The 27,952-nt window shown below is 48.1% G+C and overlaps 1 protein-coding gene across 5 annotated transcripts in view; it reads right to left on the reverse strand.

Moving 5' to 3' along the window:
• Window positions 1-27,952, reverse strand: part of CEP192 (centrosomal protein 192) — a 2,773,731-nt gene that overhangs the window by 874,099 nt on the left and 1,871,680 nt on the right. For all 5 annotated transcript variants that reach the window (XM_069620824.1, XM_069620822.1, XM_069620821.1 and 2 more), the window contains one exon: window positions 7,671-7,761. In XM_069620824.1, the coding sequence (XP_069476925.1) occupies window positions 7,671-7,761 (91 nt within the window). The remainder of the gene's footprint in view (window positions 1-7,670; window positions 7,762-27,952) is intronic.

The raw sequence follows: 27,952 nt of genomic DNA on the forward strand, positions 1-27,952 counted from the left end.
TGTGAAAAAGCGCGAAAAATAGCACTAACGCTCGAGAGCAATAGCACGAGGATCCCAACACATGAACGTGCGGTAAAAATCTGAAGATGGCTGCCAGAGGCGGTGCTTAGGTAGAGGGCAGTCATTGGCTGTGGTCAGTATGACGCAGAGACCAGTGATTGGTTATTACTACGAAAGACAGATCAGAAACGAAACTGATACTGGTTTTTTCTTTACCGAGGATTCCCAGCCTGACGACGGGGAATATTCATGAGCATGTGAATCCATGCCAGACCCCATGCTGGAGAACTGGCCATATTCTTCAAGGAGGGATATAGCTTGCGGAATGGATCTAGAGGGGTTGACCACATGAAGGAGTATGTCATCAGCATATAATGCCAGCAGGTGCATCCCTTCTATGCTGGTGTCTGATCGTATTTTATGTGCCAGTGGTTCAAGCGATAAGGCAAACAAGATAGCCGAGAGTGTGCATCCCTGTCGGGTTCCTCGCTTCAACCGAAACCACCTGGAATATGTCCCATTTACGAATACCGAGGCTGTGGGCCTCGCGTAGACTGCATGCATTCCCTTCCTAAGTCTAGGGCCCATTCCAATCTTGCAAAGGACTCCCATTAGGAAGTCCCAGTCAACCCTATCGAACGCTTTTTCTGCGTAGATGGAAAATAATGAGGGGTCAGTGTCCAAATTGTGGGAGACATGTATCAGGTGCAGGGTCTTACGCATTGTGTCTGCACCCTGGCGACCCAATATAAAGACAACCTGGTCGGGGTGGATGAGGCGGGGCATGAATGACTCAATTCTAGCGGCCAGGACCCTTGTGTATATCTTCGCGTCTATGTTGATCAGGGAAATGGGGCGATATGATCCACATTTTTTGGGTTCTCTCCCTTCTTTCGGGATGACAGTTATGAGTGCTTTAACAAATGAGTCTGGAGGTTTCCCGGTCTCTAGGATTTCATTAAATAATTCGACTAGGAAGGGCGTAAGCTGTGTGGCAAATGTCTTCTAAAAACCTGCAGTGTACCCATCCTCGCCCAGGGATTTACCTAGTGTTAGTCGTTTTATGGCCTCCTGAATCTCCTCCTCAGTTACGGGGGCGTCCAGGGCCTCAGACTCATTGCATGACAATTTGGGCATATCAATGTCAGACAAGTAGGAGCGAATGCCGGACGGGTCCGGTTCCGTCTCTGGGGTGTACAGGGCTTCATAAAAATCTGCAAAGGCTTCGGGACTGGTGGTCCTACTTATCGCTGTGCTGGGTCCTCCGTCAACCATTTCCTGCAATCTGCGTTCTGCTTGTTGTGCTCGCAGCCTGGCCGCCAGCAACGCGTCCGCCTTGTCTCCTTTCTCATAAAACTTTTGTTTGAGGAAGAGGAGTTTGCGTGTTATTTGGTCATGTTCCAGGAGGCGGATTTCCTCCCTTTTTTTCCCTGCTTGGCTGGCTTTTTCACGGTTTAGCACATCCCCATCCCTCGCCTCATTTTCTAGTTGAGTGATTTCCCTGCGGAGTCTATTTTCGATCAGAGCCCTCTCTTTTCTTGTTGACTCCCTCCCTCACAAGGATACCCCTCCAGGTCGCCTTGCCCGCATCCCAGACCCCCTGTTTAGAGACCTCCCCAGTGTCATTCAATCGAAAGTATTCGGCGATCTCCGTTTCCATTTCCGATTTAAAGACTGGGTCTTTCCATAGGGTTTCATTGCATCTCCATTTCCCACCTCTGACTGACAAGGACTCTCATACCATGTCAGCGATCACCATGTCATGATCAGACCATGTGATTGGAGTGATTTCCGTGTGTGAGGTCGTACCGCATAGATCTCTTGAGAAGTAGAGGTGGTCAATGCGGTTGAGTGTATTGTGTGGGGCTGAAAAGAAGGTGCAAGCTCTCTCTGTAGGGTGCATTTGTCTCCACACATCAGTCAGTCCATACAGTTCCACCATTGACCTGAATTGAGCGTGATCTCCATCCGAGTTTATCACGTGTTTCTGGATTACCAGGTTTCCAATCCAACATGGGATCAGTCCATGTATTAAAATCTCCCCCAAGGATGACATGACCTGTTGACTCTAGCATAATCTTAGGAATTGTTTTGGAGAGAAATCTAACTTGCCCTACATTGGGGGAGTAAATCGTGGCAATCGTGCTGGACACATTCCCAATGGGCCCCGAAACCAGCAGGGCACGGCCCTCAACATCTGACCAAACCTTTGAGATCTTGAAGTCTAACCCCTTCCTAATGAGAATTCCCACTCCTCCCCTCCTCAACTGTCCCGAACCCCAGAACTCCATCCCGGAACGCCTCCCCAGGACCACCCTCTCCTCTCCTTTCATATATTTAGTTTCCTGCAATAGAAGGATATTAATTTTTGATCTGCGAAATTCTCTAAAGACAAGTGATCTCTTCGTTGGTGAATTGAGACCTTTGACATTCAACGTTCCCACCCTATGGCACCCCTGAAATGTGATTCAGCGGTCATCGTAACAGAATCTTAGACCATACATATTCTGTGACCATTGTAACTCAGTTCCTTGGTATCGAAACAACCACATGACCGTTGCACTTGATTCAGCACGTGCCTTAGTCCCCCCACACCCCCACAAACCCCCCATTCCTTCTACCCGAGTTCGGTGGCATCCGATCGGGCTAAGTTAGATTCACTAGCCCTAGACCGAACCACCAGTGGAGATCGTTACCCCACGGTCCCCTCGTAGAATAAACATCAATATAACTAATGAGCCCCCAGGAACCTCCCCCTAGAGTGAGCCCAATTCTGCAAGATAAGTGCAGGTTTCAATCGCATCAACCATGTTGTCCCTTTATCAAATGTCAATTCAAGCAAAGAGTACCATACTTATGGAGGCTCAACCGCCCCCCTACGGAGAGCCGTTTCCTCTGCGATATTTCCTCGAACCTTTCACCTTCCTCCTCTTCGGGCCTTGTGTCTGCCATTCCGTCCCATCCCTAGGAGGACGGTCACGGGATTCCTCGCAATCCTGCGGGCCTAGTAAATCAGCGATGCAATCCTTGATCTGCTGTTCAGAGCTCAACCTGATCTTCGTGCGTTTATGTTCGAAGGAGAGAGAAAAGGGATATCCCCACCTGTAGCGCGTGTCCCGAGATTTAAGCCACGTCGTGAGTGGTTTGCACATTTTCCTCAGGGCTAATGTCAGGGCGGAGAGGTCCTGATATATCGATATTTGGGCTCCACTCAGGGTGATGGTGTCTCCACACCTTTTCCAACACTCTCATCATGTCTTGATACCGGTGAAATCTTGCCAGCACCGATCTCGGGCCTCCAGGTGGGCCTCCTGCTCTGTGAATGCGTTCTGTTTTGGGTTCATCAATGTTGTCATCCGCAACCAGGAGCTTGATGTCATGAAGGGTCGTTTTTAGGTCCTCCTCCGTTTCCCCTTCCTTCTCAGGAATCCCAAAAAAGCGTAGATTGTTTCGTCTTTCGCGATTCTCCAAATCATCCATCTTAAGTTTGAATTCTTGCTCTCTTCTTTCTAATTTAGTTATTCTGTGGGTGAGCTGTGTTTCCAAGACATCAATTGAGGCCCGATTGTTCTCAACACCTTCAACCCTGTCCTCTGTGTTGTCAAGGCGCTGTGTGAGTTTATCGATTTTTCCTCCTATGCTGGCTCCAATCTTCCTTTTTTCAGCCAGTAAATCTGCAATATCTCCTTTTGTCACGGCGGTCTCTGCGCCAGCAGTTGATGATGTGGCCATTGTGGGGCCCGCGTCAATTTGCGGTGCTGATCGGTATGCATATATGGCAAGTTTCTGGCGGGCGTTCATGCGCCTGATGTTTGCAGTTTCAACGTATCGTGAGTGCAGGTGCTCGAGTACCCGGTACCACAGAGGAGGCACACGCCCCTAGTCCAATTTTTTCCTTCTTATTTTTTACTTCAGTTTCTGGCCGAGACGGGCCGTTTTGAGAGTGTCTCCGGGGGCCTTTCCCTCTGTGGGGGAGATGTGTATTTTTTTACAGTCTGAGCAAGGACCTTATCATCTGTGGTAGATCAGACGCGAAGTGCACCCATTGTGTGCCCACACCGTCGTTGCCACTTTTAGGGAGAGTCAAGCTCTTCAGGTACCCCTGGAGGGCACAATAGTGTCGATTGGGCTAACTATCAAGAAGCCCCGCGGACAACCCGCGTCTGGAAGGTGACGCATTGCCTATGTTCAGTTTCGCAGGTCCCCCAGGGCGTAGGCAAGGCCGCAATCAACTGTCGCAGATTCGGGCTAGGGGTTCTGTGTATTACGGCCAAGCGAGGGGGGGGGTGGCCAATGGGAATCACTTACTTCTCTTGGTTCGCGCTCCTTGCAGAGGGAGGCAAACTAATCCCTCCGCAGGAATACGTCACGGCGGAAGAGTGAGCACAGGGCCCGTGCCTCCGTTGTCCCCACAGGGTGTCCGGCTTCACACCGCCTGGTTTGTCTCAGACCCTTTCTTCGCTATTGCGGGCCATCGATTGTTCTGCCGGGTCCTCGCATCCAGGAGTGGCGTCGTGTAGATGTGGGGGCTCAGCCTCCGATGCATACTCCTCTTGGTGTCTGCGCAGCAGTCGCTCCCGGCCGGGTAGAAGTTCCGGGCCGCACCAAGGCCAAATCCAGTTTCGTTTTCGCCGCCACGGGTTCTTGGCGATATTTACTGGAAGCTTGGGTCGTTTTCACCCGGGTTTTCTCCCATGTATGGTCGTTACCTTCATAAACCTTTGTCTCGAGTTTTAACCCCGGGGGGGAGGGGGTCCAAAAGTGGGGGCTCATTCCACTTTTCGGGACCTCGGGACGGGAGCTCACGCTGGAGAGGAACTCATCCGCACGCCCTCTGGTGGCCACCTCCATACATCTTCTGATGCAATCTGCGACATCCAGGCCCATCTGCAACGACTGCTGGGCCCACCTCCGAACCATCAACCACAATTCTTTGTAAGCCCTACTGCATCTCCCATTCGGGAATGTACTGAATGGCTACCCTGGTAGCCCTCCAAAAGCCAAGCGAGTACTTTGTGAACGTGCAGGACGAGTTAACCACCTTAAGGGCCATACTGCCTGAAAAGAACACCTTCTAAGCTAGGCCGTGAACATTTTTCCTTCCCTATCCATAGGAGTATAGCTGTGGCTGGCCTAGTATTAACAGTGGCCACCTGCACCACCAATCCCTCTGGCCTCGGGTGAGTGGAGAGAAACTTGGTCTCCCCTTGCCGGCCTGTACTTCTTTGTGAAGCCCGAATTCACTGGGGATCGGTGCTTGACCTCAGCCACATTCAATGGCATGGCCATCTCAGTAAAGGGTCCTTCCTCCAAAAGGTCTGTGAGATTGTAGCCTGACAAAGGTCTGGCTGGGGAACTTCAACCTACGGTACCCACCACCCTATACACTGTGGCACAGTACTTGGCATTTGCATGCCCATAAGGGTGAGCCTGCTGCATCTCCAAATCAGGAGCGGTGTCCAGTCCACTCACATCATGCAGGCCCTAAGCTAAGGAGACTAAATCCACCTGATCAGCGAAAGTCACTGCCTCCAGCACCTGCAAAAGCAGGGTCGAAGCCACACAACATCTGGTCGGGACATATGAATGTTCGGCTACTGGCACTGATACTGATGGTCCGGCATCAACCGGTGTGGAAAGACTGGTGAGCGCCTGGGGCACACTGGTCATCATTGGTGCCAGGCAGTACTAGCCAGACTCAGCGGCGACCCAGAGGGCTTTGATGATGACTTCACGATGGTCAGCTTGGGGATGGGGTGATCGGGCAACAATGGAGCCAACAATGCCTGCTGCTTCGAGGGATCACCTGTACCCGCATTCGCTTTTTGCAACATTTCGAGCATCTGCTCTTTGAAGGCCTCCAACTCTGGCTTGCAGGTAGACCCTGCCGACGACTTACCGGGCTCATCCGACGAGTAGGAGCCATGCCTGCATCCTCAACACTTTCTTTTTAAGGGAGGAAGAGGAGTGAGAGCCTGACCTCTTTCTTCCGATGCCTATCCTCTTTTGTAGGACTAGGCCCCTCCATATTGAGCTCAGACTAGGCGATTGAGCATGCTGGAGACTTAGATGGAGGCCGGTCACCTGCGAGTTTCACAGCGCTCTCTAGCATAGATTTTGGGTTAATCTTCCTACAGGAGCCACAGTCCTCTGTAAAGTGACTGACACCAAGGCACCACACGCAGACGCTGAGTGGGTACGTAAAGGACATTTTGGAACAGAAGTCTCTACAGCACTTGCAGCCCGGCACCTTGGCAGTGGACATGGTTTTGAAATCGTGAATACATAGTTTGTAAAGATTCTTGTGAGAGTTGTTCCTCGAGCAGCGTGCTCAGTGCGTGGAAAAAAGGAACCAGGGTACAGGGGCGTAGTGATGCAGTATGTGTACGATGACCAACATCACGCTTGGAGTTGACGACCAATGCATCGAGGCAAGACGGATCGACAACCGAGTCGAGGTGCACTACGCCCCCTGTCAAAAAGTTTTCAGAGCAGCCGACCATGGAATGGATATCTGAGGAGGAATCTGCAGGAGAAAGGTTATTCACTGAAGCAATAGTATTGAGAAGCAGCAGGAGGAGAGGTAGTGGAAGTGGCAGAGGAGAAGAGAAGTAGTAGCGAGAGGTGCTAGTGGAGTAAGAGTAGTGGTAAGACTGTAGAGGTACTAGTAAAGAGGCAGTGGTGACAAAGTTGAGAACGAATGAGAGAGAAGATAAAGGAGGCCGTAAAGTGGTAATGAAGTAGTGACTGGAGGATTAGAAAGAAGGGGGAGTAAAAGTAGGAAGAGGTAACATCAAAGGGGGGGAGGTAGAGTTTAAGATTAGAGGAATAGTAGTGTGGTGGGAGGAGAACATCATGAGACCCAGAGTAGGAGAGGGTCATGTGAAGCTATGTGTGTGTGCCAAGAAGCTGGGTCCTGGTTGGAAGAAGGCACCATCCTCAACTTCCCTAGAATACTAAGCGTGTCTAGGAGAGGTAAAGTCAAAAGGCCCCTAGGGAGTAAGTCAACCATTGACTCAGGAAAACCACCAGTGGTCTAAGGATGAACAAAATAGAGACAGGTGTCAACTGGTGTTAATCCCAACACCCTGTTACGGACAATTGGGCTGGGGGAGGTGGGAACTAGCAGGAGATAAAGCGAGAGTGACAGCACCAACGGCAAGCTTCCCCAGGAACCAAATTAGCCCTAAAGATTTCCTGAGACATCTCTCAGCAAAGCTGTTTATGTTATACAAAATAAACACCCTTGGTACATATAAAGGTCTCAAGCGTGGTTATTTGCTGCAGACCACAGCAGATTTGTAAGCAAGCATGCCTATAAATACTAAATATATAATTAAGTTCGCATCATGCACTTTTTCAACTTTCCTGGACCTGTGTTACAGTTCTTGTTTAAAATAAAAATCTCATAAAGGAAACCTGTGTTTGCAATGCCAATAGAGTATGAGAGCAATGTTATGTATTTTATTTTAGCTTGTCCACCTCTGACTTCCTTCATTGCTTCTTTGTTCTGTTTTGATGTTTTTCTTCATTCATTATTTATATATTTGCTGCCATATTGTGTTAATTTTATTCAATGAAACTCAAACTACAAAAAAAATGCAGATAATTTACAAAGAATATACACATTTCTTAAATTAGTTGCACATTGCAATGTGAATTTAACCAACCTGAAAGCAATCTTGATCTTGACCTTTGATCAGCAGACGTAAATTCTGAGTTAAAGATGAAGAGTTATTGCGGAGAATAAGTTTCTGTTGGCTGGAAACAGAATTGTGGTGGTCTTAGTTGAAACAATTGGCACAAGAACAAACAAAAACTTTTAGTGGCAAGATAATTAGTGAACTTTTCAGAAAATATATTACCTGAAATGATACCACGATTTACAGCCAAAAGCGTCAAGAATTTTGAGGATACCATGTCAATTACACAACAAAGTAAATCGAATGACACAATCCTTCACTCTATAAACATGCTTTATATGCTTAAGGATGCAGCAATTACCATGTAAAGGTAATAGCCTAACATTAATAGAATCAGTTGGCTGAGGAAAAGGTTACTTACATTAAGTGCCTTTTCTGTTTTATTGATCAGTGGAGACTTGTCTGAAAGTCTACAATACACAAAATACCACCAACAATAATAATGAAAGATTGCGGAATGAAGAGGTCAGGGGTTATGGAAGATGAGGACAAACAGTAAAATCAAAGTAGAATGTGTCCTTATTTCTGGACCAAAATATAATTTGTGTCCTAATGCTCAGAGGTACAGCATGGAAATGGAGGAAAATCGGATAAGGAATGGGGGAGATGAGACTAAGGGATGGAAAGAAGGGAAAAAAACAAAGAAGGGGAATGGAAGACCACAGAAGAAACCTTAAGTGATGAAGCAAAGCAGAAAGTGGCAGAGAAAGGAAGAAAGGAGGAATCGCAGACACCTAACACAGAGAAAGAAGGTACTTTACACACCGAATGGAGGAAGCACAGACTTCCCCATAAGAGATACATATTCAAGATGAGAAAGCTAACCAAGAAATGGGAATGGGGAACTGAAGGGGGAGGGGTGAACGTAATGAGCACAATATATGGGGAAAAAGAAAGGACTCTAAGATGTATAAAATAAGGGGAAAAGTACCATCCAAATTTAAAAAGTATGCTGACAAGTTGGCTTGCAATTTCCCAAATTCAATTTCTAACACAATTCCCCTGAAATTGACTGCAATACATTCCTATCCTACCGGAAATTAGATTTTAAAAATATCCAGGTGTACTGATTCTCTACTCATTTGGGTCACGGTCTACTGCTAAGCTTAAATTTTCAATGGGGATATGAAGATTTGGCGTTGTCACCTTGTCAACTCACCCACATGTAATCAAGCTCAACACATTTCACTGTTAAAAACAACGAACACTCTAAAATGTGTATGCTCTTGAAGAGTTATTCGGATTAGACAACAGCTTTTGACTTCATGTCTGATACTGGTTATAGACGAATGAAATAAGTTGCCAAATAAAGCAAATAGTTTCCACTCAATGGGGAATCAGTTTAGTGTGGTATGTAGGACAATCCTGTACATTGCTCGGACCTCCCCACCCCCAATCCTAACAGGCTAATTTTGAAATGAGTGTTGCCTTCACTTTTAGCCTATACAGGATATGTATATGCCTCAGTAAAATAAAATGGAATCCAAGTGTGAAAGCAACATAAAAATGAGTTAATTACACTACCTAAAGCATTACATTATACAACCACAATATTACATTTGAGTTCCAAATGGTAGGTGCCCAGGCATTGAAGCCTGCAAAGCCAACATTTTTTTAAAGTGACGCAAGGTTGGAAGGAAGAGTGCACCCAAAAGGGGCTTTATGGACTCTCTTGAAGAGAGGCATTGGTACCTTGCGTCACTTTAAAAAATGTTGGCTGTGCAGGCTTTAATGTCTGGGCACCTACCATTTGAAATTCACTGCCTCTAGAGCTACGAGCACGTGACTCAATAAAAAACTTAAAACACTAATATTTCACAGGGGTATAGATTAATCTTAAACATGTCTTCTCGTCTAATTCTACGGACTCCATTCTGTTTCCTCCATTTCTTTTTTTTTTACATTGTCTGTCTTGTGAGCACCCTGAGGCCTTTGGGCATGTGGCACAATATAAGAAAATTATAGATAGATAGAAAACACAATTGTCCCTTCTCCAATTAACAAAATGTTGCTGGATTCTTTCATGTAACTGTAGAGATTTATTTCTGTGCCTTGTCATACACTTTGAATATATACTCTTCTTGTAGATAGATGGGCTGCTAACATCGCACATTTCCTTGCACATCTCTTATTTAGATGCTGTATGCAGGTTCCAGCTCACATGTTGATTTTTAAATGTAAGGTTATGCTTTGCATCCTTTTCTTTTTCATAATTTCCCTACAGTGTCCATAAACATCCAAGAAATATTGTCTCCAGGACTCCATATGGTAAATTGGACTACTTCAGCACACTATATTATTACACCATGTTTCTATATCCCCTTGTACATGGCTTTGGTGCTTTCACTCTATATAAAACCAAACATATACAGACCTATTTGGTCTGACCACTTCCTTCTTCACCTTCAAGTCCCACTTATAGTAGTATCCTGTAGGGTCGAGGCTCTTCTTTTTTATTATAGGGGTCATCCAAGCCTCCTTGATGTTTCCTGGGACATAGGCCTCTAGAAAAGAGCGATTTACAAATCCAGTAACCCAAGGGACAAGTGTGGTAGCAAAGTTCTTAAAGAACGTGGCAGGGAAGACATCTCCCTTACAGCGTAGGTTCAAGTTTTTGTACGACCTCCAGCACCTCATCCTCTGATACTTGTTTAAAGGAAAATATGGTGGTGCCTGAGGTTGGGACATCACATGGCTCTAACAGTTTAACATGATCCAGAATACAGTTTTGATGTTTTCTAGTTTTTCTGAGTAAAACCATCATGTATGCGTGGGCACAAGTCATTGTTCATGATAGAGGACTCAGCTGTTAACCCCTAAAGTTCTTGTAGAACTGAAAAAAGTTATTTTGATTTAGATTCAGCATTCATTCAGATTTTCCATTTGGCTTTGAAAATGTCCTCCTTAAAGCTCCTGGCTGCAACTTTATATTTAGCCATGGTATCATCTGACTGATGATTCCACCAATTACATTCCGCCTTACGTTTCAAGCCTCCAACATGTAGAACTTCAGGGGTAAACCACTGGTTGAAACTAATTACTTTATTCGGTTTATTAAGTCTCATATGAGTCAACAAATCAAATGCCTCATTAGTACCTGCTGTAAAAAGAGATGCAAGTCACAGAGAGAAGAACAAGTTACTTACCAACTGTAACGTTCTTTCGATTGGATGTTCCTCCCACTAGTCCTCATCTTAGATATCTTGTCTCCCAGTTTTGCTGCTTCGTTAAAAAAAATGTCACCAGAGGGCGCTGTGTTCGAGGCCGCAGAGTCAAAGTCCCTCGAGGGCCACCGTCGAGCTTCGATGCCATCCGCTGTATAAAGGGCTCGAGCAGGGCCCGTTACCTCAGTTCTGTTTTTACAGTGTTTAAAGCCTGATCAGCTGATGCAACCGTAAAGTCCTCTGGCTCTTAAGGGAGTTTGAGTGCAACTGGCGCAAACTGTACGGAGGAGTAGGTTGGGAGAGTCAATGAGGAATACGTGGGAGGAACATCCAATAAAAAGAACGTTATAGTTGGTAAGTAACTTGTTCTTTGAATGGATTGTGTCCTCCCAAGTATTCCTCATCTTAGATAGGCTCCCAAAGCAGTAATAATTTGGAGGAGGTAGTACCAGAAAATTCAATTATGGACTGAATGAAGGACAGCTTTTGGAAAGAGTCCTCCTTGAAATGAAGTAGAATCCAAGCAGTAATGCTTCACACAGTTGTGCATTGAAGACCAGGAGGCAGCAGCATAAATATCCTGCACCGGGACACCCCTCTGAAGAGGCGTGGAAGTTGCCATGCCCCTGGTTGAATGAGCCCTTAATCCATCTGGAGGCTCTTTTCCAGCCAATTTATACCACTCCGGAATTGCTAGAATTATCCATCTGGATAGGGTTTGTTTAGACACTCCAAGTCCCAATTTGTGCCCAGTATACCCAACAAATAGTTGGTCACATTGTCTAAGATTTGCCAATGTGGAAATGTAGAAACTGAGAGCCCTTTTTGGGTCCAGTCTATACAACCTTTCCTCTTACTAGCGTGAGGAGGAGGATAAAAAAAAGAGGATAAAAAGAAGGTAAGGTAATTTTGTGTGACATGGAAATCCGAGATTATTTTAGGCAAAAAGATGGTTTGACTTTTATAATAACTGTCTCTATGGAAAATGGTGTGAGGAGGCTTACAAGAAAGTGCCTGCAACTCACTTACCCTGCGGGCTGATGTTATAGTCACCAACAAAATTGTTTTAAGAGTGACAAGTCTTAATGGGCAAGAATGTAAAGGTTCGAAAGGGGCACACATGAGAAATTATAACACTAAATTCAAATCCCAGATGGGCACCTGAAAAGGTGTCAGAGGGTACACATTTGTTAGCCCTTTCAAGAATTGAATGGCTAATGGCATTTTAAAAAAGGACCCCTCTTCCGAGGAATGCTTAAAGATAGATGGCGCTGCCAGATATCCTTTTATAGTGCCAAATTGGAGCCCCAAATTGGCCAAGTGTAAGAGGAAAGAAAGTACTTGGAGTATTACATAAAAATGGATCCACATTCTTATCCTTGCACCAGTTACTGAACTTGTTCCAACAACACCAGTACAGGGATTTTGTTGCTGGCCTTCTGGCCGAAAGCAAACTCTCCTTTACATCATCCGGGAGGTCCCAATCCTTATATCTTAACCTCTCAGAGACCACGCGATAAGACCGAGTGTCTTGACCTCTGGATGGAGAACCCGACCTTCCTCTTGCGAGAGAAGATCCTCTCTTTGTGGAAGACGTATTGGAGGGCAGATGGACATCTCCAGAAGGTCCGAGTACCAAGTCCTCCTGGCCCAATCCGGGGCAATTAGGATCATGGTTTTCCTGAATTTTCTCAACCTCCCGATTACCTGAGGAATCAGGGGGACTGGAGGAAATGTGAAGGAGTGGAAAAACCCAGTCCACCACGAACGCATCTCCTAGAGCTCCTCTTGGAGGAAATTCCCTTGAGCAGTACAATTTACACTTCCGGTTGGCACCGGTCGCACACAGATCCACTTGAGGGGTTCCCCAAAGGGCGACGATCTCTTGAAGGACTTCCTGAGATAGCTCCCATTCGTGGGAGACTGTGCTCTACCTGCTCAGAGTGTCCTCCGCTGTGTTCAGCTCTCCGGCTAGGTGAACTGCTGATAGAGAGATTCCTTCTTGCATTGGCCAGAACCAGAGCTGCATTGCCTCTCTGCACAGTGGGAGTGATCCTACGCCTCCTCTTTTGTTGAGGTAGTACATGACACTGTGTTGTCTGTCATCAGGAAATTCTTTCCCTGAGGCACGGAGGTAGGCCGCTGTGTTCAGGTTCGAAGCATAAGTGTTAACCACACATACTTTTGTCTGTTCTAGATACCCATGTATCAGTATCATCCTGCCTCCCTTGTCCTTGATTATCTTGAGGGCCTTAAATGAGACCGTCAGTGCTACCCACACCAGCACTCCTCTAGTGTACGTGTAATACGGGGAACCCCATGTGGTTTTGCTCCATTTATTGGCTAGGGCCATCTGCTTCGCTTCAGTGAGGTGACGAATGCTGAATATAAGGCACGTATGTTATCAGAGTGTTAGGGAGAATTCTCATCCAATGGCTAATTTCCTTTACCTATAAAGTCCCCCAGCAGCTTTGCTGGATTTGAAGGGTTTGTTTTTTTCTCCTGATAAGAGTGAGACTCTTTTTCCCACTCTTGGGCATATTTGCTATGTGTGTTCTGGGCTATTTTTTTGTGTTTAATGTCTATGGGGTTTATCTCACCCTCATATGAACCATCTTTATACACATGTGTTACACAGCACCCTCTGTGCAGTAACACATGGGTGTCCTAGGTACCCCCAAACAGACTCCATACCCTGGAACTGACTACTGTCTCCCAGGGCATGTAAAGTCGCCATTGACTTTACTAGTCAATTTTTATGAACTAAACCAGTACAACCCATCTTACTATGGAAGTACTGGAAAGGGTTAATAGTTTTTCCCTGGTGTTTTCGAGAGGGTACCGTACAGTCCCTCTCAAAAGTTTCTGGCTGGTGGCAGTGGTTACTACCAAAAATATTCAACTGCATATATTTCCCTATGGGATTTTCCCATTGTTCAAGGCTACCACAATTACTGACAACCTCTAACATACCGCCGGTTTATTTTCATATTAACTTTACTCCGGTAGGTTTTATTTACCAGAACTTTTATATAAATACTTTCTCTAAGATCCTAACCCAGGTCGGGGATCCTCTGTTCGTCCTTTTGGCAGGCTTCTGCCAAGAAGCCCTCCTTTCGGCGCCACTGAGTCTGGGGTGGACCCATTGTGTGGGAGGAGGAGTAGACCCCCTAGACAGGGTTGCCTCAGCAACCCAAGTAACACTCTGCCCTGATAGGCTGGAGGGTCTGTTAGGGAGAATTCTCCGTTTAAGCTGAATTTCCTAACCTAGTGAGTCCCCCAGCAGCTTTGCTGGATTTTTGGGGTTTATTTTTCTCTCCTGCCAAGAGTGGGACTCTTTTACCCTCACTCTTAGGCATGATTTGAGTGTGTTTCTTTGACTCTAGATGTGTTTAATGGGCTATGGGGTCTTTTACTCCATAGGGCTTCATGTGTTTTTGTGATGTGTGTTACACAGCACCCTTAGTGCAGTAACACAGGGGTGTCATAGTGACCCCCCCAGTATAGACTCCATACCCTGGGACTGACTATTGTCCCCCAGGGCATGTAAAGTCACCATTGACTTTACTAGTCTTGAATTCTGAACAGAACCAGTACAAATCATCATATTGTGGACGTACTGGCTGGGGCAATTCGATTGCCCCGGGGTCTGTTAGTCGAGGGGGCACGTCTCCGTCCCCCCTGATCGAGTTTTGGCTGGTGGCAGTGGATACTACTTTTTATATTCAACCGCGAATATTTCTCTATGGAATTTTCCCATTGTTCGAGGCTACTATCTTTATTTAATTACGATAGCCTCGAACATACCGCCGGTTTATTTAATTATTATTAATTCTCCGGTTGGTATTTTTTGCCAAAACTCGGTTCTAAAATGGCATTTGTGTTCTCTTCTGTGACTCCAACCCAAGTCGAGCCCTTTGTTCCACTTTTTGGCGGGCTTCTCCACAGAAGCCCTCCAAAGTGTTGCCACTCTGTCTGGGGTACTTAGGAGGGGTGGAGGGGGATTTAGGCACCCTGGACTGAGTTGCCTAGGCAACTCAAGTCGCACTCCTTCTTGATTGGCCCAAGTGGTGAGCCGGCCGGCTCACCACTTAGCATGTTTGAGTGACAGCTAGGCTGAGTGAATGGGGGTTTTCTGCATAAAAGCAGGGCTTTGGGGACTGGAACTTCAGAAGTCGCCACAGGACCTAAGAATCCGATGAGGGAGAAGCTGAGCCGACCTGCCACGACGACACCACCGGTGGAGCCCTGCTGGACCGTCTCACCACTTTTCCCAACGACAGAGGAGATCTCCCACCGGAGAGTCTTCTTCCTTTGACTGGTGGGGATAACCAGTTTCACCGTCTTTTCGCCTTCCCGACGCATCTCGTGGCCGCCTTGCCTGTGCCAAGCACCCCGGCAACCGGAATACCATGTTTTACCACGACCGCGAAATAAAGGGTAATACCTTTAAATGGAAAACTCTGCGGCTGGTTTCTTCCCTGGCACTGCAACGACCTTCATCTTTCCTCCAAGTCGAGATCTTCTCTTCCCCTGGACGACGATGAGACTTGCACCCGCTGCCAGGAACAACTGCCACCGCTGGAGGATCCTTCCCACTTAAGGTACCGTGTCCCGCCTGGCTTCCCTTGCCACCGACTGTACGGGGTAGATTTAGCCCCCGGCTTTCGAACCTGGGTTAGCCTGGGACACCCCGGCTAAACTTTTCTGAGCCTCTCTAAACTCTTTTCAAACTCTCTGCAAGACTTTCTAAGCCTAGTGTAACTGTGATCTTGGGCGCATTTGTGCTCTGCTCTCTCTAAGAGTGGGCCCAGCCTATGGACTTTGGCTCACAATTGACTTTTGCTCTTCGCCTTGCTAAAAGTGTTCCTAAATCTTGTAGTGGTGTATCTTTCCATATTCTGTCTTTTTCCCTCCCTTCTTCATAAACTTATTGGAGTGCCATCTATAGTTAAGCGCTCACCTCTGTATGGAAATAAGTGGTGTTAACTAAGACTTATCTGATAAGGAATAAGGGTTGTATATATTATAATAGTAACTGTGTTTAGAGTGTTTTACAATAAGAGTGCTGGAGTGTTTCAAACAGTGTGTTTTTAAATAAATAATTATATACTTTGATACCAAAGCTCTGGTCAGTGTTTGCTTGTATTATTGTATCTGGGTGCCTATTGTGTATACTTTGCATACTGCCTAACTCTGCTTGAGGGAAGTCGGACTGCTCAGCCACAGCTACCAGGTAAATCTGGGTGGTACAGACTGCTACCAAGTGGGTTTACTGCTAACACCTGTAGTCCTAAATCTTTTGCAGTGTTCCCAAAGGGAACTGCACAGGTTTCTGCCTAACAGGGACTCCCGCCAGGATGACCACTCCACTGTGTGAGTGACAGCTAGGCTGTATTAATGGGGAGCTTTTTGCATAAAAGCAGGGTCCTGAGGACTGGAAGAGCAAGACGTTGCCACTGGAACTAAGAAGCCGAAGAGGAGAGAAGCCAAAGACATCTGCAACGACTGAACCACCGGTGAAGCCCTGCTGCAGTGTCTCACCACTTTTCTCTACACGACAAGAGAAGATCTTCATCTGCAAGAGCCTTCTTCCCTTGAGATGGTAGGGCCAATGAGTTTACAAATCGCCGTCCAGGACCTGCCTTGGTCGAATCGCCACTGCCCTGCACTCGGAGACCGGATAACCAGGGCCTCGTCCAGCACGACCGCAATTTAAAGAAACATACCTTTTAATCTGTTTCGGCATCACCGCAGCTGGCTTCATCCCTGGGCAGTGCAGTAACTCGAACCTTGCTCCACGAGAGCCTCTCTTCCTCTGCTGGACCACACGAACTGCAGGAACTGCCAGAAACAACCGCCAACACAGGAGACACTTCCACTTTTTCAGGTATATTGTTCAGCCAGGCCTCCCGTTTCGCTGGGTATTGCTAAAGGTGTTTGAAATCCTTTACCTACCTCCTGGGTTGGCAACCCCTATTGACTAACATTGTCTCTCACTTTCTGCAACCACCTTTTCGAATCGTTTAACTAAGATTTGACTGCAGCTACAAGAACATTTTGCTCCTAGGAACTTTGTCCTGTACCACTGACTCTGGCACAGGCCCACTGACTCTGGCTACATCTGTAAGAACTGCCTTCTCTAGATTGCTTCTCACATAGAAATGTGTTGGTGCACCTAACTCTTTCCTTCCCTCTGTTTAAAGTCCCATTTTGCTCGGTTTTCACCTCAGTATTATACATGCTACAGTACTGCCTTGCCTAAACTTGTTCACAATCTATTGGGAAGTGTTCCTAGGGTGTTTAAGAGTATATTTCTGTATAACTTGTTCTTTCCCTCCCTTGTGAGAAATTGTTAGAGTGCCATTTGTGTTTGGTTTTCACTGTGCCATTTTTAGTTTTCACTCTTGCACAAACTGGTCTACAATTTAATCAGGGAGTTATGTATACTTTTCTTGACTGATTTTAACTTGCTTTAATGACTGTGATTGATGTGTTGAACTAGAAGTGTGTAAAATAAATGACATGCATTACTTACCGTAAAAGCATTTCTGATGATTGTATCTGCTTAGATTCACATGCTGTGCATATGGTCCAACATCCAGTGTTAACCGCGGAGTATTGCATCGTGTCTTTGGGGGGACCAAAAGGGGACGTCGGCATAGGCGTGTCTGAAACACTATCCCTATCGTGACGTGTGTAGTACCCAAAATCCCTCACGCGCCGAGGTCCCTCCGATTGTATTTTTTCTGCCATGAGGGAGCCCAAGGCTATAGTGAGTGAGTACATGAAGAGAGAAAGTAGTAAGAAGTCTATGTTCCTTCCACCCCGAGCGGGGAGGCAGGGAGGGCGCATGTGAATCTAAGCAGATACAATCATCAGAAATGCTTTTACGGTAAGTAATGCATGTCTTCTGATGCTTGTTAATCTGCTTAGAATCACATGCTGTGCATAGACTAGCGAGCAGTACCCGGAGTTGGAGGTGGGTTGTGAGAAGGAACAGTAGAAAAAAGATGCCTTAGTACTGCTTGTCCCACCTGAGAATCAGACCTAGAATGAGTGTCTAGGCAATAGTGTTTTGTAAAGGTGTGTACAGAACTCCAGGTTGCCGCTTTGCAAATGGACTCTAGGGGAACATTTGCAATGAATGCTATGGATGCCCCAGTGCCTCGAGTAGAATGTGCTCTTGGCTTGAAGGGCAGTTCTCTCTTTGCAAGAGTGTAACATAGTGTGATGCATTTGACAATCCACCTTGATATTGCTGATTTAGCGACAGGGTCCCCTTCTCTACCAGCTGCCACTGAAACAAAAAATTGTTTAGTTTTCCTCAGTGGTTTAGTTCTATCCATGTAGAACATGACTGCCCTGCGCACATCCAATGTGTGTAGGCTTCTTTCGGCCAGGTTAGTAGGTCTCTGGAAGAACGTGGGTATTTCGTTTGACTGGTTCACATGGAACTTTGAAATAAATTTCGGCACAAATCTGGGATGAGTGCGCAGAACTACTTTATCTTTGTGGACTGTAACAAAGGGGTCCAAGACCGAGAGGGCCTGTAGTTCGCTAACTCTTCTGATAGAAGTGATAGCTACTAGAAAGGCCGTCTTGTAAGTCAGGTCTTTCAGACTAGCTTTATGCATAGGCTCAAATGGGGGTCCCATGAGCCTGGTTAAAACCACGTTTAGATCCCACCCAGGGGCTGGGTGAGTGATGGGGGGATACATTCTTTTAACCCCTTCCATAAAGGCTTTAATCACAGGTATTTTCCACCACAACACCTTTTGCCGCTAGGTGAACCTTTAAGGAATTGAAGACTAACCCAGAGTCCAACAGATGGGTTAGATATAACACAATGTGTGAAGGCGAGCAATCGGTGGGATTGACGCCTTTGGAACTGCACCAAATGACGAAACGTTTCCATTTGCTGGCATAGCAATAACGTGTGTTAGACTTTCTTGCCTCCCTCAGTATGTCCATGCATCTTTGAGGGAGTTGCAGATGTCCAAACTCTATGACTTCAGGAGCCAGGCTGCTAAGTTCAGAGTTTGTGGGCATGGGTGCAGAGTCTCCCCCCTGTCCTGAGACAACATGTTGTACGGGCAGGGCAGCTTGACTGTTTGGGGGAGGGACAATTCCATTAGGTGCGCGAACCAGGTTTGGCGGGCCCACATGGGAGCCACCAGAATCATGGTGACTGGTTCCTGGTGCATCATGTGCACTATCTTGTTCTTGTTCAGAAGGGGAGTCGGGGGGGGGGGGGGGGGGGGGGGGGAAAGCGTAAACAAATTTCCCCGACCAAGTTATTCAGAGACCGTTCCCCTTGGATCGGTTCTGGGGGTACCTGGAGGCGTAACCTGGGCATTGGGCGTTCTCCTGAGTAGCGAATAGGTCGATCTCTGGAAACCCCCATTCTGCGAAGACGTTGGATACAATGTCTTCGTGCTGACGCAATTCGTATTCTTCTGGCAGAGAAGAATCTCTGCTAAGTACGTCTGCCAGAAGATTGAGTTCCCCTGGAACATGTTGGGATATCAGGAACATCTTGTGTTTGAGAGCCCATATCCAGATGTTTTGGGACAGCTTGGATAGCCCTGGAGAGTGAGTGCCCCCCCGCTTGTTCAGATAATACATTGCTGTTGTGCTGTCGATTAGGACCAGCACTGTCTTCCCTTGCAGTTGTTCCTGAAAGGCTTTCAATGCTTTGAACACTGCTAGTAGCTCCAGTAGGTTTATATGGTTGGACGCTACCTGAGGGGACCACACTCTGTGCGCTGTCTGCTGAAGCAGGTGAGCCCCCCCCACCCCGTGAGAGATGCGTTTGTCGTCAGAGTGGCTTCCACTGCAGGGGTGGTGAAGGTTTTCCCCTTCAAGAGGTTCTCCCTCGACCACCACTGCAGAGAGAGAACGAGGGCTGGCAAGACAACTAACAGATCTTCCCATTGTCCGCTGGCCTGACACCACTGGCTGTTGAGACACTCCTGCATGGGATGCATGCGCAGCCGCGCGTGGGGGACCAAGTATATGCATGACGCCATCATCCATAGCAAACGCATAGCTTTGCGTACCGTCACCTCCCCACTGGCTACATACTGAGGAACTTGAGAGAGCATGTTCTGAACCCTCTCGCTGGAAGGGAAGACTAGACCGTCTTCCCTGAGAATTAGAGCCCCCAGGAACTGTTTTACTTGGCTTGGGACTAAGCTGGATTTCTTTTCGTCGATAGAAAATTCCGGGCTGAACAGTAGGTCTACACTCTTTTGGGTGTTCGAAAAACAAACGTCGAACGAGTCCCCCGTGATGAGCCAATCGTCGAGGTAAGGGTAAACTGGAACTGAAAGTCTGCGCAGGTGTGTTGCTGCCACTGCCAGGACCTTGGTAAACACCAGTGGCGCCGAGGCTATGCCGAAGGGGAGTACCTTGAACTGGTAGTGTTTGTCCTGAATCACAAACCTTAGGAATTTTCTGTGCGCTGGCAGCATTGAAATATGAAAGTATGCATCTTTCATATCCAATGTTGTCATGAAGTCCCCTTGTTTTAGCAATGGGATCACCTCTTGAAGTGTTACCATGCGAAACTTCTGGGGCTTTATGAACTTGTTTGCCGGGCGCAGGTCTAGAACAGGACGCATGGTGAGATTCTTTTTGGGTACAAGGAAGTATACTGAATAAATACCCTTGTTTACCTGAAGAATCGGGACGGCTTCTATGGCGTCCTTTCCCAGCAGCGCCTCCACCTCTTGGACCAGGATCTGCAGATGTTCCGGTGAAAGGCGTCGATGTTTCGGCGGTCTGAGCTGTGGGGGTCGGGCGAATTCCACGCAATACCCGTGGGCGACCGTCTTTAAGACCCACTGGTCTGAAGTTATCCCCTCCCATGCCTTGAGGAAAGATGCTAATCCCCCCACCCGACCGGGGAGACATGGGAGGGGACCTGAACTTGGTGGTCATTTCTGACCCGAGGTTGACACACCTCTGGAATTGGAGCCTCTGCCTCTATTCTTTCCGCGCTTCTGACCCCTCAGGGGGTAGTAAGTGGAGCTTGTAGCCGGTTGATTTGCGTTGAAGTTGCCCGTGCCGAAATAGTTTTGAGCAGCGCGGGCTTGTCCTCGAAAGGACCGCCGAGAATTGCTGCCCCTCTGTTCAGAGGGTTTTTGGGAAATCTGGTGCAGCGACTTAATAGTCTCATGCTCCTTCTTGGCTGTCTCCAACGCATCATCTACCGCCTTTCCGAAGAGGTTGGCCTCTACAATGGGTTTATTGACGATGGAAGCCTGGGTCTCAGGCCTGAAACCCGACGTGCGCAGCCACGCGTGTCTCTTTAGGAGAGTACCCTGTGCGAGAGACCTGCCTGCTGTCTCTGCGGAGTCCAGGGTATTCTTTACAACATTTTGATTGGCAAGTTTGCCCTCAGAGACAATGGCGAGAAGCTTGGCTCTGGTTGGTTCCGGAACCTCCTGGAGGCCTTCCTAGAGTACGTTCAATTGGGCGTCGACGTAGCTTGCCAGTAACGTTGTGTTATTGGCAATCCGGACGGTATAAGCAGCCACCGACGTGACCCGTTTGCCTAAGGCATACAACCTTTTGGATTCCTTGTCCGGGTGACTCTCCCGTGGCAAGAGGAACCCCTGCGCTCTTGCGAGTGTTGGTCACCACCATCAATTCCGGGATTGCGTGTGCTTTGATATAAAGCGGGTCGGTGGGGGAGGGCCGGAAGAGTTTCTCAACCCTTGGATTCACAGCCCTAGTCTGAGCGGGTGTGAGTAAAGAAGGGGCCAGGCGTCTCTTTACAGAGCTCAAGAGAGGAATAGACTGGCTTGCCGGAGGCTTGTCATTAATAATGTTTTCTGCGAAATCTTGTTCAGGCAATGCCTCAAGCGTGGCAATTTTAAAGAATTCCGCTGCTTTTTTCAACGTGTCGTTGAAAGCCATTTGATCATCCACCGGGAGAGCCTGCCAAACCGGTGTGGATGGGGAAGAGTCGAGGCAAACAATATCAGAATTGTGATCGTCCTGCTGGGGGTACTCCCAGTTGTCCGTTGCGCCTTGATCTTCTCCATAATTGTCCAGAAAAGAAGTCTCCTCCTCTTCTGTATAGATGTCTCTATACATGTCCTTCTGGACATCTTCTTGATAATCAACATATTGTTGAACATCTAGGTTTTGGGCAACTCGTGTGTGAGGGTTAGGGTCTACCCAAGCTTTTTTCGGTGGAGGTTGATCAGAAGCCCCGAAAAACTGCTCCAGCCGATCCATATACCCCTCAAATTGTTCCGTAGTCCACTTGGATGACCCAAATGGACCCAGTTGAGCAGGAACAGGGTCCTCTGCCCTAAGACGTTTAGAAGATTCCCTCAGGGTGCTTGAGAGGGGTACCTGGCTCTCTTCGTAAGAGTCCTCAGGATCGTCGTCCAAAACTGTGGAAAATCTTTTGGCGGATTGGCCTATAACTGTGGGCAAAACCGGTACTAGGCCCACCGCCGTAGCAATCCTATTGCTACTCTTACTGATGGTTACTGAATCTTCGGGGACAAAGCCTCCGATGATGGTTTCTCTGGTAGAGGCCTACTGGTAGTTAGAGGCCTACTCGTAGTTTTCGGGCCTGCACAGGCCTTGGAAACCTTGAAACTCGTTGAAGTTTCTTGTTCAGAAACTTCAGCGTGTGTAGTTTGGGGAGTAGCGCCTTTGTTATGTTTATTAAGCCCAGTCGTCATGCCCTATTTGAGTACGAGGGTGCCACCCATGCCCACCAGCATCTATAACTACCAGTACCTACTCCTTAAGTGTGACAGGTTATAAAACCCTAATGACCCACTAGTGTTCCAGTCCCTAGTATTGCGATTATCCAAATCAAATTGTGTATTGGTAATTATAATCCAGATTGTGACAAATGTTGCCCTTATTGCCAATCCCATTAAAAACAAATGTTCACTTTGAACCACTCCACTCCAATGATTAACGTCATTGGCTAAGTGCTACCCTTTACATTCACCAGTTACTTCAAATGTGTGTACCAACACCAGACATTATCACCACTGTGAACATGCCTTCAACATAGGATCATGATCACCCAAAATCTTTTAATCCTGTCCAATTCGTAAACTGCATAAACAAAAAGTCTTCAACGATTCTCAATTTGCACCATATATACAAAATAACGTGCAATTAGAACACATTGATGACTATCAACAAATGCATGCAGGCCGATTCATGGAATCAACGTGCGCCGAAAAAACGGCGCACGCGTGCGAAAACGTGCGATTCGCAGAGAAACAGCGAAAATCGCAGTGCAAGTGCGATTATCGCACAGAAAACATTGCACATCAATTCATGGAAGTCCGTGCACGCGCGAAATGTGGGATGTGCGCTGAGAAAGTGCGCGGCGCACGCTGGCGCACAGGTCAACGAACGCCGTGCGATAAGGCCACAGCGAATTCGCACATAGCGCGGCGCACATAAAAGTAGGCGTAACACGGGGCGTCACACGCAGAATGGGGAACAACTCGTGAAAATGTGGGCGTCACGGGGGAAGTACAGGAGGCAAGTGCGCAGAACGCCCACACGCTCGCCTACAACACGTATTCATGGAATCGAATAGGGAAAAACAGCGCACGGCCAAAGACGCGCACAGGCCCATACATGTCCGCCACACGAAAGCAGGCGGTAGCGTCCCTGCGCAGGAAAAAAATGTGCGCCAAAGTCCTACACGCGCGAGAAGGCCCACACGCGATCGGGCCTGGGGGAGCGTGTGCGTGTATTCCAGGGGTGCGCGAGAAGTTCCACACGCGATTGGCCTGTGTATGCAATTCCATTGGACCAAAGGCCCTGACAGCGCAGGCGCGTCTGTGACGTGACACGCGCGGGCGTGTCCCTGTACCCGGGGGAATGTTACAAGACCAAAAACTGCACGTCCGAGTGTCAGCCTGCGTGATTGGAGGATAGTGCCTCAGTGCGTATACGCGGAAGTGACGGACGTGTGGTGCGGTTTAAAAGGTGCGTGTAGTACGTCATTTCCTTGTACGTGCTTCCCGTGGAGAGCGAGTGGGTGAAATCTGTACTTCTTGTCGGTTCACACGCGATTTACTTCACAGCGTTTCCAGTTCGTACTCCCTGTTACCTCTGTCAGTATTTTTCTGATTTTCATTTTCGACCTGTTTCCTCAAACAGCGTTGACTTCTCCTTTTGTCCTGTCTCCTCAGACAGTGTACAATTCTTCTTTTGGCGGGGGTGTTGCCAACGCGCACACGCGCGTATTTTTCACGCTCTTTTCCCAGGCAGACGGTGAGTCGCGCACGTATTTACCAACTGTGCTAGCCCTGTGTGTAGCGTACCCCTTCAGAGGTCATTGTAGGCTGCGTGTGACACACATACGTTCATTTTTGTGTTCCTGGGTGCCACAGCGTAGTGCAGGTTCCTTTTCCCACGCACGTGGTCTACGAGGGGTCGCGTGCACGTCATTTTCTGTTTTAGGGGTGCCTGTGCGTTGCGTGACCCGTCATCTTTCCCCAGGGGTTACATACAGCCTTGCTAGAGCACTTGGGTACGAATTCCATCTAGTACCCTACCCCTTTGACCCCCAATTGCCCAGGACAATTGTCCACTGCAACTCCCATACGCACAACTCCATCAGTGCCATGGCTGGGAGGCGAGCAAGTGGTAAGGGAGGCAAAGGTGGCCGAGCCTCAAGAGGTGGGCGTGGTGGGCAAGGTAGGGGACGTGGCCAGGATTTATTTGCAGACTCCCCCAAGCCCCCCACGTGTGGAGGACCAGTCAGGGACACACCCCCCCCCATGGCTGAGGGAAACGTGGCTGACACCATCCCTGCTCAGCCCTTGTTGGACCGGCCCGTTGTGGCACCTGACCTAGCACAGGGTGACTCCCAGGCTGACTTCCAGGTCGCCAAGTCTAGGCCACGGGTGGCGGCGCAAGCCAGTGTCACCAGGCCACGTGGTACAGGGGCAGCCATGTCATCTGCTGCCCGAGTAGGCGGGGTGGGGAGGCTGCAGGGGCAGCTGCAGCTCCGTCCACCCCAGCTCTGACTCCCCCAGCAAGGACAGTGTTGGTCCCGGTACATCAGACTGAGGTTCCCCCTGCCATAATCACACTTCAGCTAATGCCTGCAGATAGTCATGTGGTCAGTGTGCCATCGCACACTACTACTACACAGTCCACCGTAGGGATGTAACGGTATTACGGTATACCGTTAAAGATACCGTGAACCACTTAATTGAACAATAATAACCGTCACATTGTTTATACCGGTATACCGTTCATACCGTTAAGTGTGCTTTTCAATCTGATTTGGAAAGGCTGCAGTAAGCAAGTGCTGTGCAGTCTTGGTCTTGCACTGTTGGATGTGCCGTCTGCCAAGTAGTTTCAGTTGGAGCAGTTTTTAATGCCATTCCATAAACCACACATGCCTGACACAAAATCAATATGTTAGCAATAGGAAGAATAAATACAGTGCCAAGAAGGAAAAGGGTTTACTTTGGGTTGGCGGTTTGGGGTTTATATATTTATAATGGATAATGTTTTCTAAACATATGACAATAGGGGATTTCCCTGGTTCCATCATTGAATTTACTTATAATAAGTCACAGTGCGAAATGTACTCATCTCTGAGGGTATTCCCTGCTGCCATACCAAAGTGTAACATGTCCGTGATTACTGAACACCTTTTGGCCCTCAAGTAAACTAAAGGCTGTAAAGTAAAGAGAGAGTGCGTGTGTGCGTATGCGCACAAGCGTATACTACCATCAGACTCCATTGATCTGTGGCATGCAGGTTATCAAGATGGCAACATGTTCATCTTCACCAGTAGCCAGTGGGGGGGCTAAAAGCTGAAATGACCACTTAAGAAAAGCTATTCAGTTTTCTTTGCCAGGCGCAGCAGGGCTCCCCCCCCGCCCCTCCTCCTCTCCACACGTGTGTTTGTGTTTGGTGGAAGCAAGGGGTGGCATTTCAGTGGAAAGTATGTTGAAAAGCCCAATTCTGGCCCTGGGTGCCTGGTTTTGTTTGTGATGATAAATCTGACAATTTATGACCTTTTAGAAAATATTTGTTAAGATTAGTTAACTCCACCTGCTATACCGCGATAACCATGATATACCGTCATTTGGCAAGAAGGTTATTGTACCGTCATAAAACTAATACCGTGACACCCCTAGTCCACCGGTGCTCCTGCCTCTAGTGTCCAGAGCGGCGTAGGGCACTCCGGATCCCCACCACCCACAAAAAGAAAGAGGAAGAGTGCTCGTCCAGTACAGGCTGATGACCCCGACACGGCTACACGGTCCGGCACGCCAAGGAAGCCTAGCTTCAATGATGCCGAACTGGATGCACTTGTGCAGTATGTGTCCGAACATGACGCCGAAATGTTGGTCACTTCAGGGTGTAGGATTACACCTGCTCGACGTCAGGCACACTGGCAGTCCATCGCGGACAGCATAAGTGCCCTTGGGTTTATGAGGCGCACAGCTGTTGAGTGCTACAAGCGCTGGAACGACCTTAAGTGTAGGGCAAAGAAAAAGCTGGCCTCAAGTCATGCCGCAACTCTGGTGACTGGAGGTGGGTCTCCACAAGAGGACATAGAACTCACTCTACATGAGCATGTTGCTGGGACCTACGTCACAGAGGAGCAGATCCAAGGTGTGGGAGAACTGCCAGATTACGAGGCATTGTCCGGTGAGTGCACATGCATGTGTGTGTGATCCATGTGTATGTAGTTTGTGGGAGGGGATTCGGTTGAGTGCCAGGTCAGGGTGTGTGTGCCTGAGTGTTTTGTCCCACCCATGTGCTTCATCCAATGCATTCTACGCCCCGGGATTTGGGTTTTACAGTGTCCCTTCTGGCCACAGTAGGCGTTTTGCACTACATTGCGCCAGTTGCCCTTGAAGTGGCATCTTGCTACCACATTGTTCCGTATTAAGCTTTTTTCATTCAGGCTGATTGTAGGAATTCACCTGGTTCTACTGCGCATCACTCTGCCCCATTGTCACATATATGTCATGCCCATGGTACATGCCATCTGTGTGATGGCATGTGTCATGTATGTGTATTGGACATGCCACTCACAGGCCAATGTGTGATGGCACTGCTAGCCAGCATGCAGCTGATGTGTTGCTCTCCCATCTTGGTGTCATCAGTGTCTGACATTTTCCTCCCCTTCCAACTCATGGACAGTGCATGCATGGGAGGGTCATAGTCATGTGGGACATGTGTAAATCAAGTACTGGTACTGTAGCTTGTCTGGCCTAATAGCGTGCCATGGTGCTAATGCCTGTTTCCATTTTTTGTCTTTCTTGTTTTTGTAGAGGATGACCCACCTGATGCTGTTGAGGGAGAGGAGATGGTGCAGGCCCAGGAGGGATCTGAAGCACGACCAGGCACCAGTGGGGGACGTGGTTTGGTGGTGGGGGAGAACCCTCTCTTGCTGCAGGCCATACTGTCCCGGGGTATCCCTGGCTGCACCTCCCCAGAACTCTTTTCAGGTGTTGATTCGGATGAGGCCTATGTGGATTCGCAGGTATGTGTTCATGGAAGGGATACTGTTCTGTCCGACCCAGCTGCACCAGGGGTAGAGCCCACTATGGGGATGTCAGTGTTGGTAGGTGCGCCTGTGGTGGTTACGGATGCAGGGCCACACTCCGCAACATCTGATCCTGTTCCTGGGCCAGCAGTTCAGATGGGAAATGCAGTCCTGCAGCCTCAGGCAGTGCCGACACAGCAAGGCGCAGTTCGCCTTGCCCCAGACAGGTGTGGTGCCCGCCAACGCGGTAGCCGTCCGCCACCAGGCAATACCGCATGGGAGCAACCCATTTACGGTATGGCCAACCAACAGGCAGCATCATCCGAAATGATTGCTCAGGCCATGGAGAGGGTGGCCACTTCCATTGTCCCCCCAGAAAGGCAGATGGAGCTACTACAGCAGGCAACAGACTCCATTTGCCAATCAGTCAGGGAGGACATGTTGGCGCCCAACAGGGACAGACAGGCGGCCCTGGACAATCTGAGGGAATCAATTTCTATAGATGCCCAGGGACAGAGGGAAGCCCTGAGGGGAGAGGTCCGGCACCTCAGGCAGACTCTTGT

This window comes from Ambystoma mexicanum, chromosome 5q, assembly GCF_040938575.1.
Source record: "Ambystoma mexicanum isolate Mex_15411 chromosome 5q, UKY_AmexF1_1, whole genome shotgun sequence".
Taxonomy (NCBI): Eukaryota; Metazoa; Chordata; class Amphibia; order Caudata; family Ambystomatidae; genus Ambystoma; species Ambystoma mexicanum.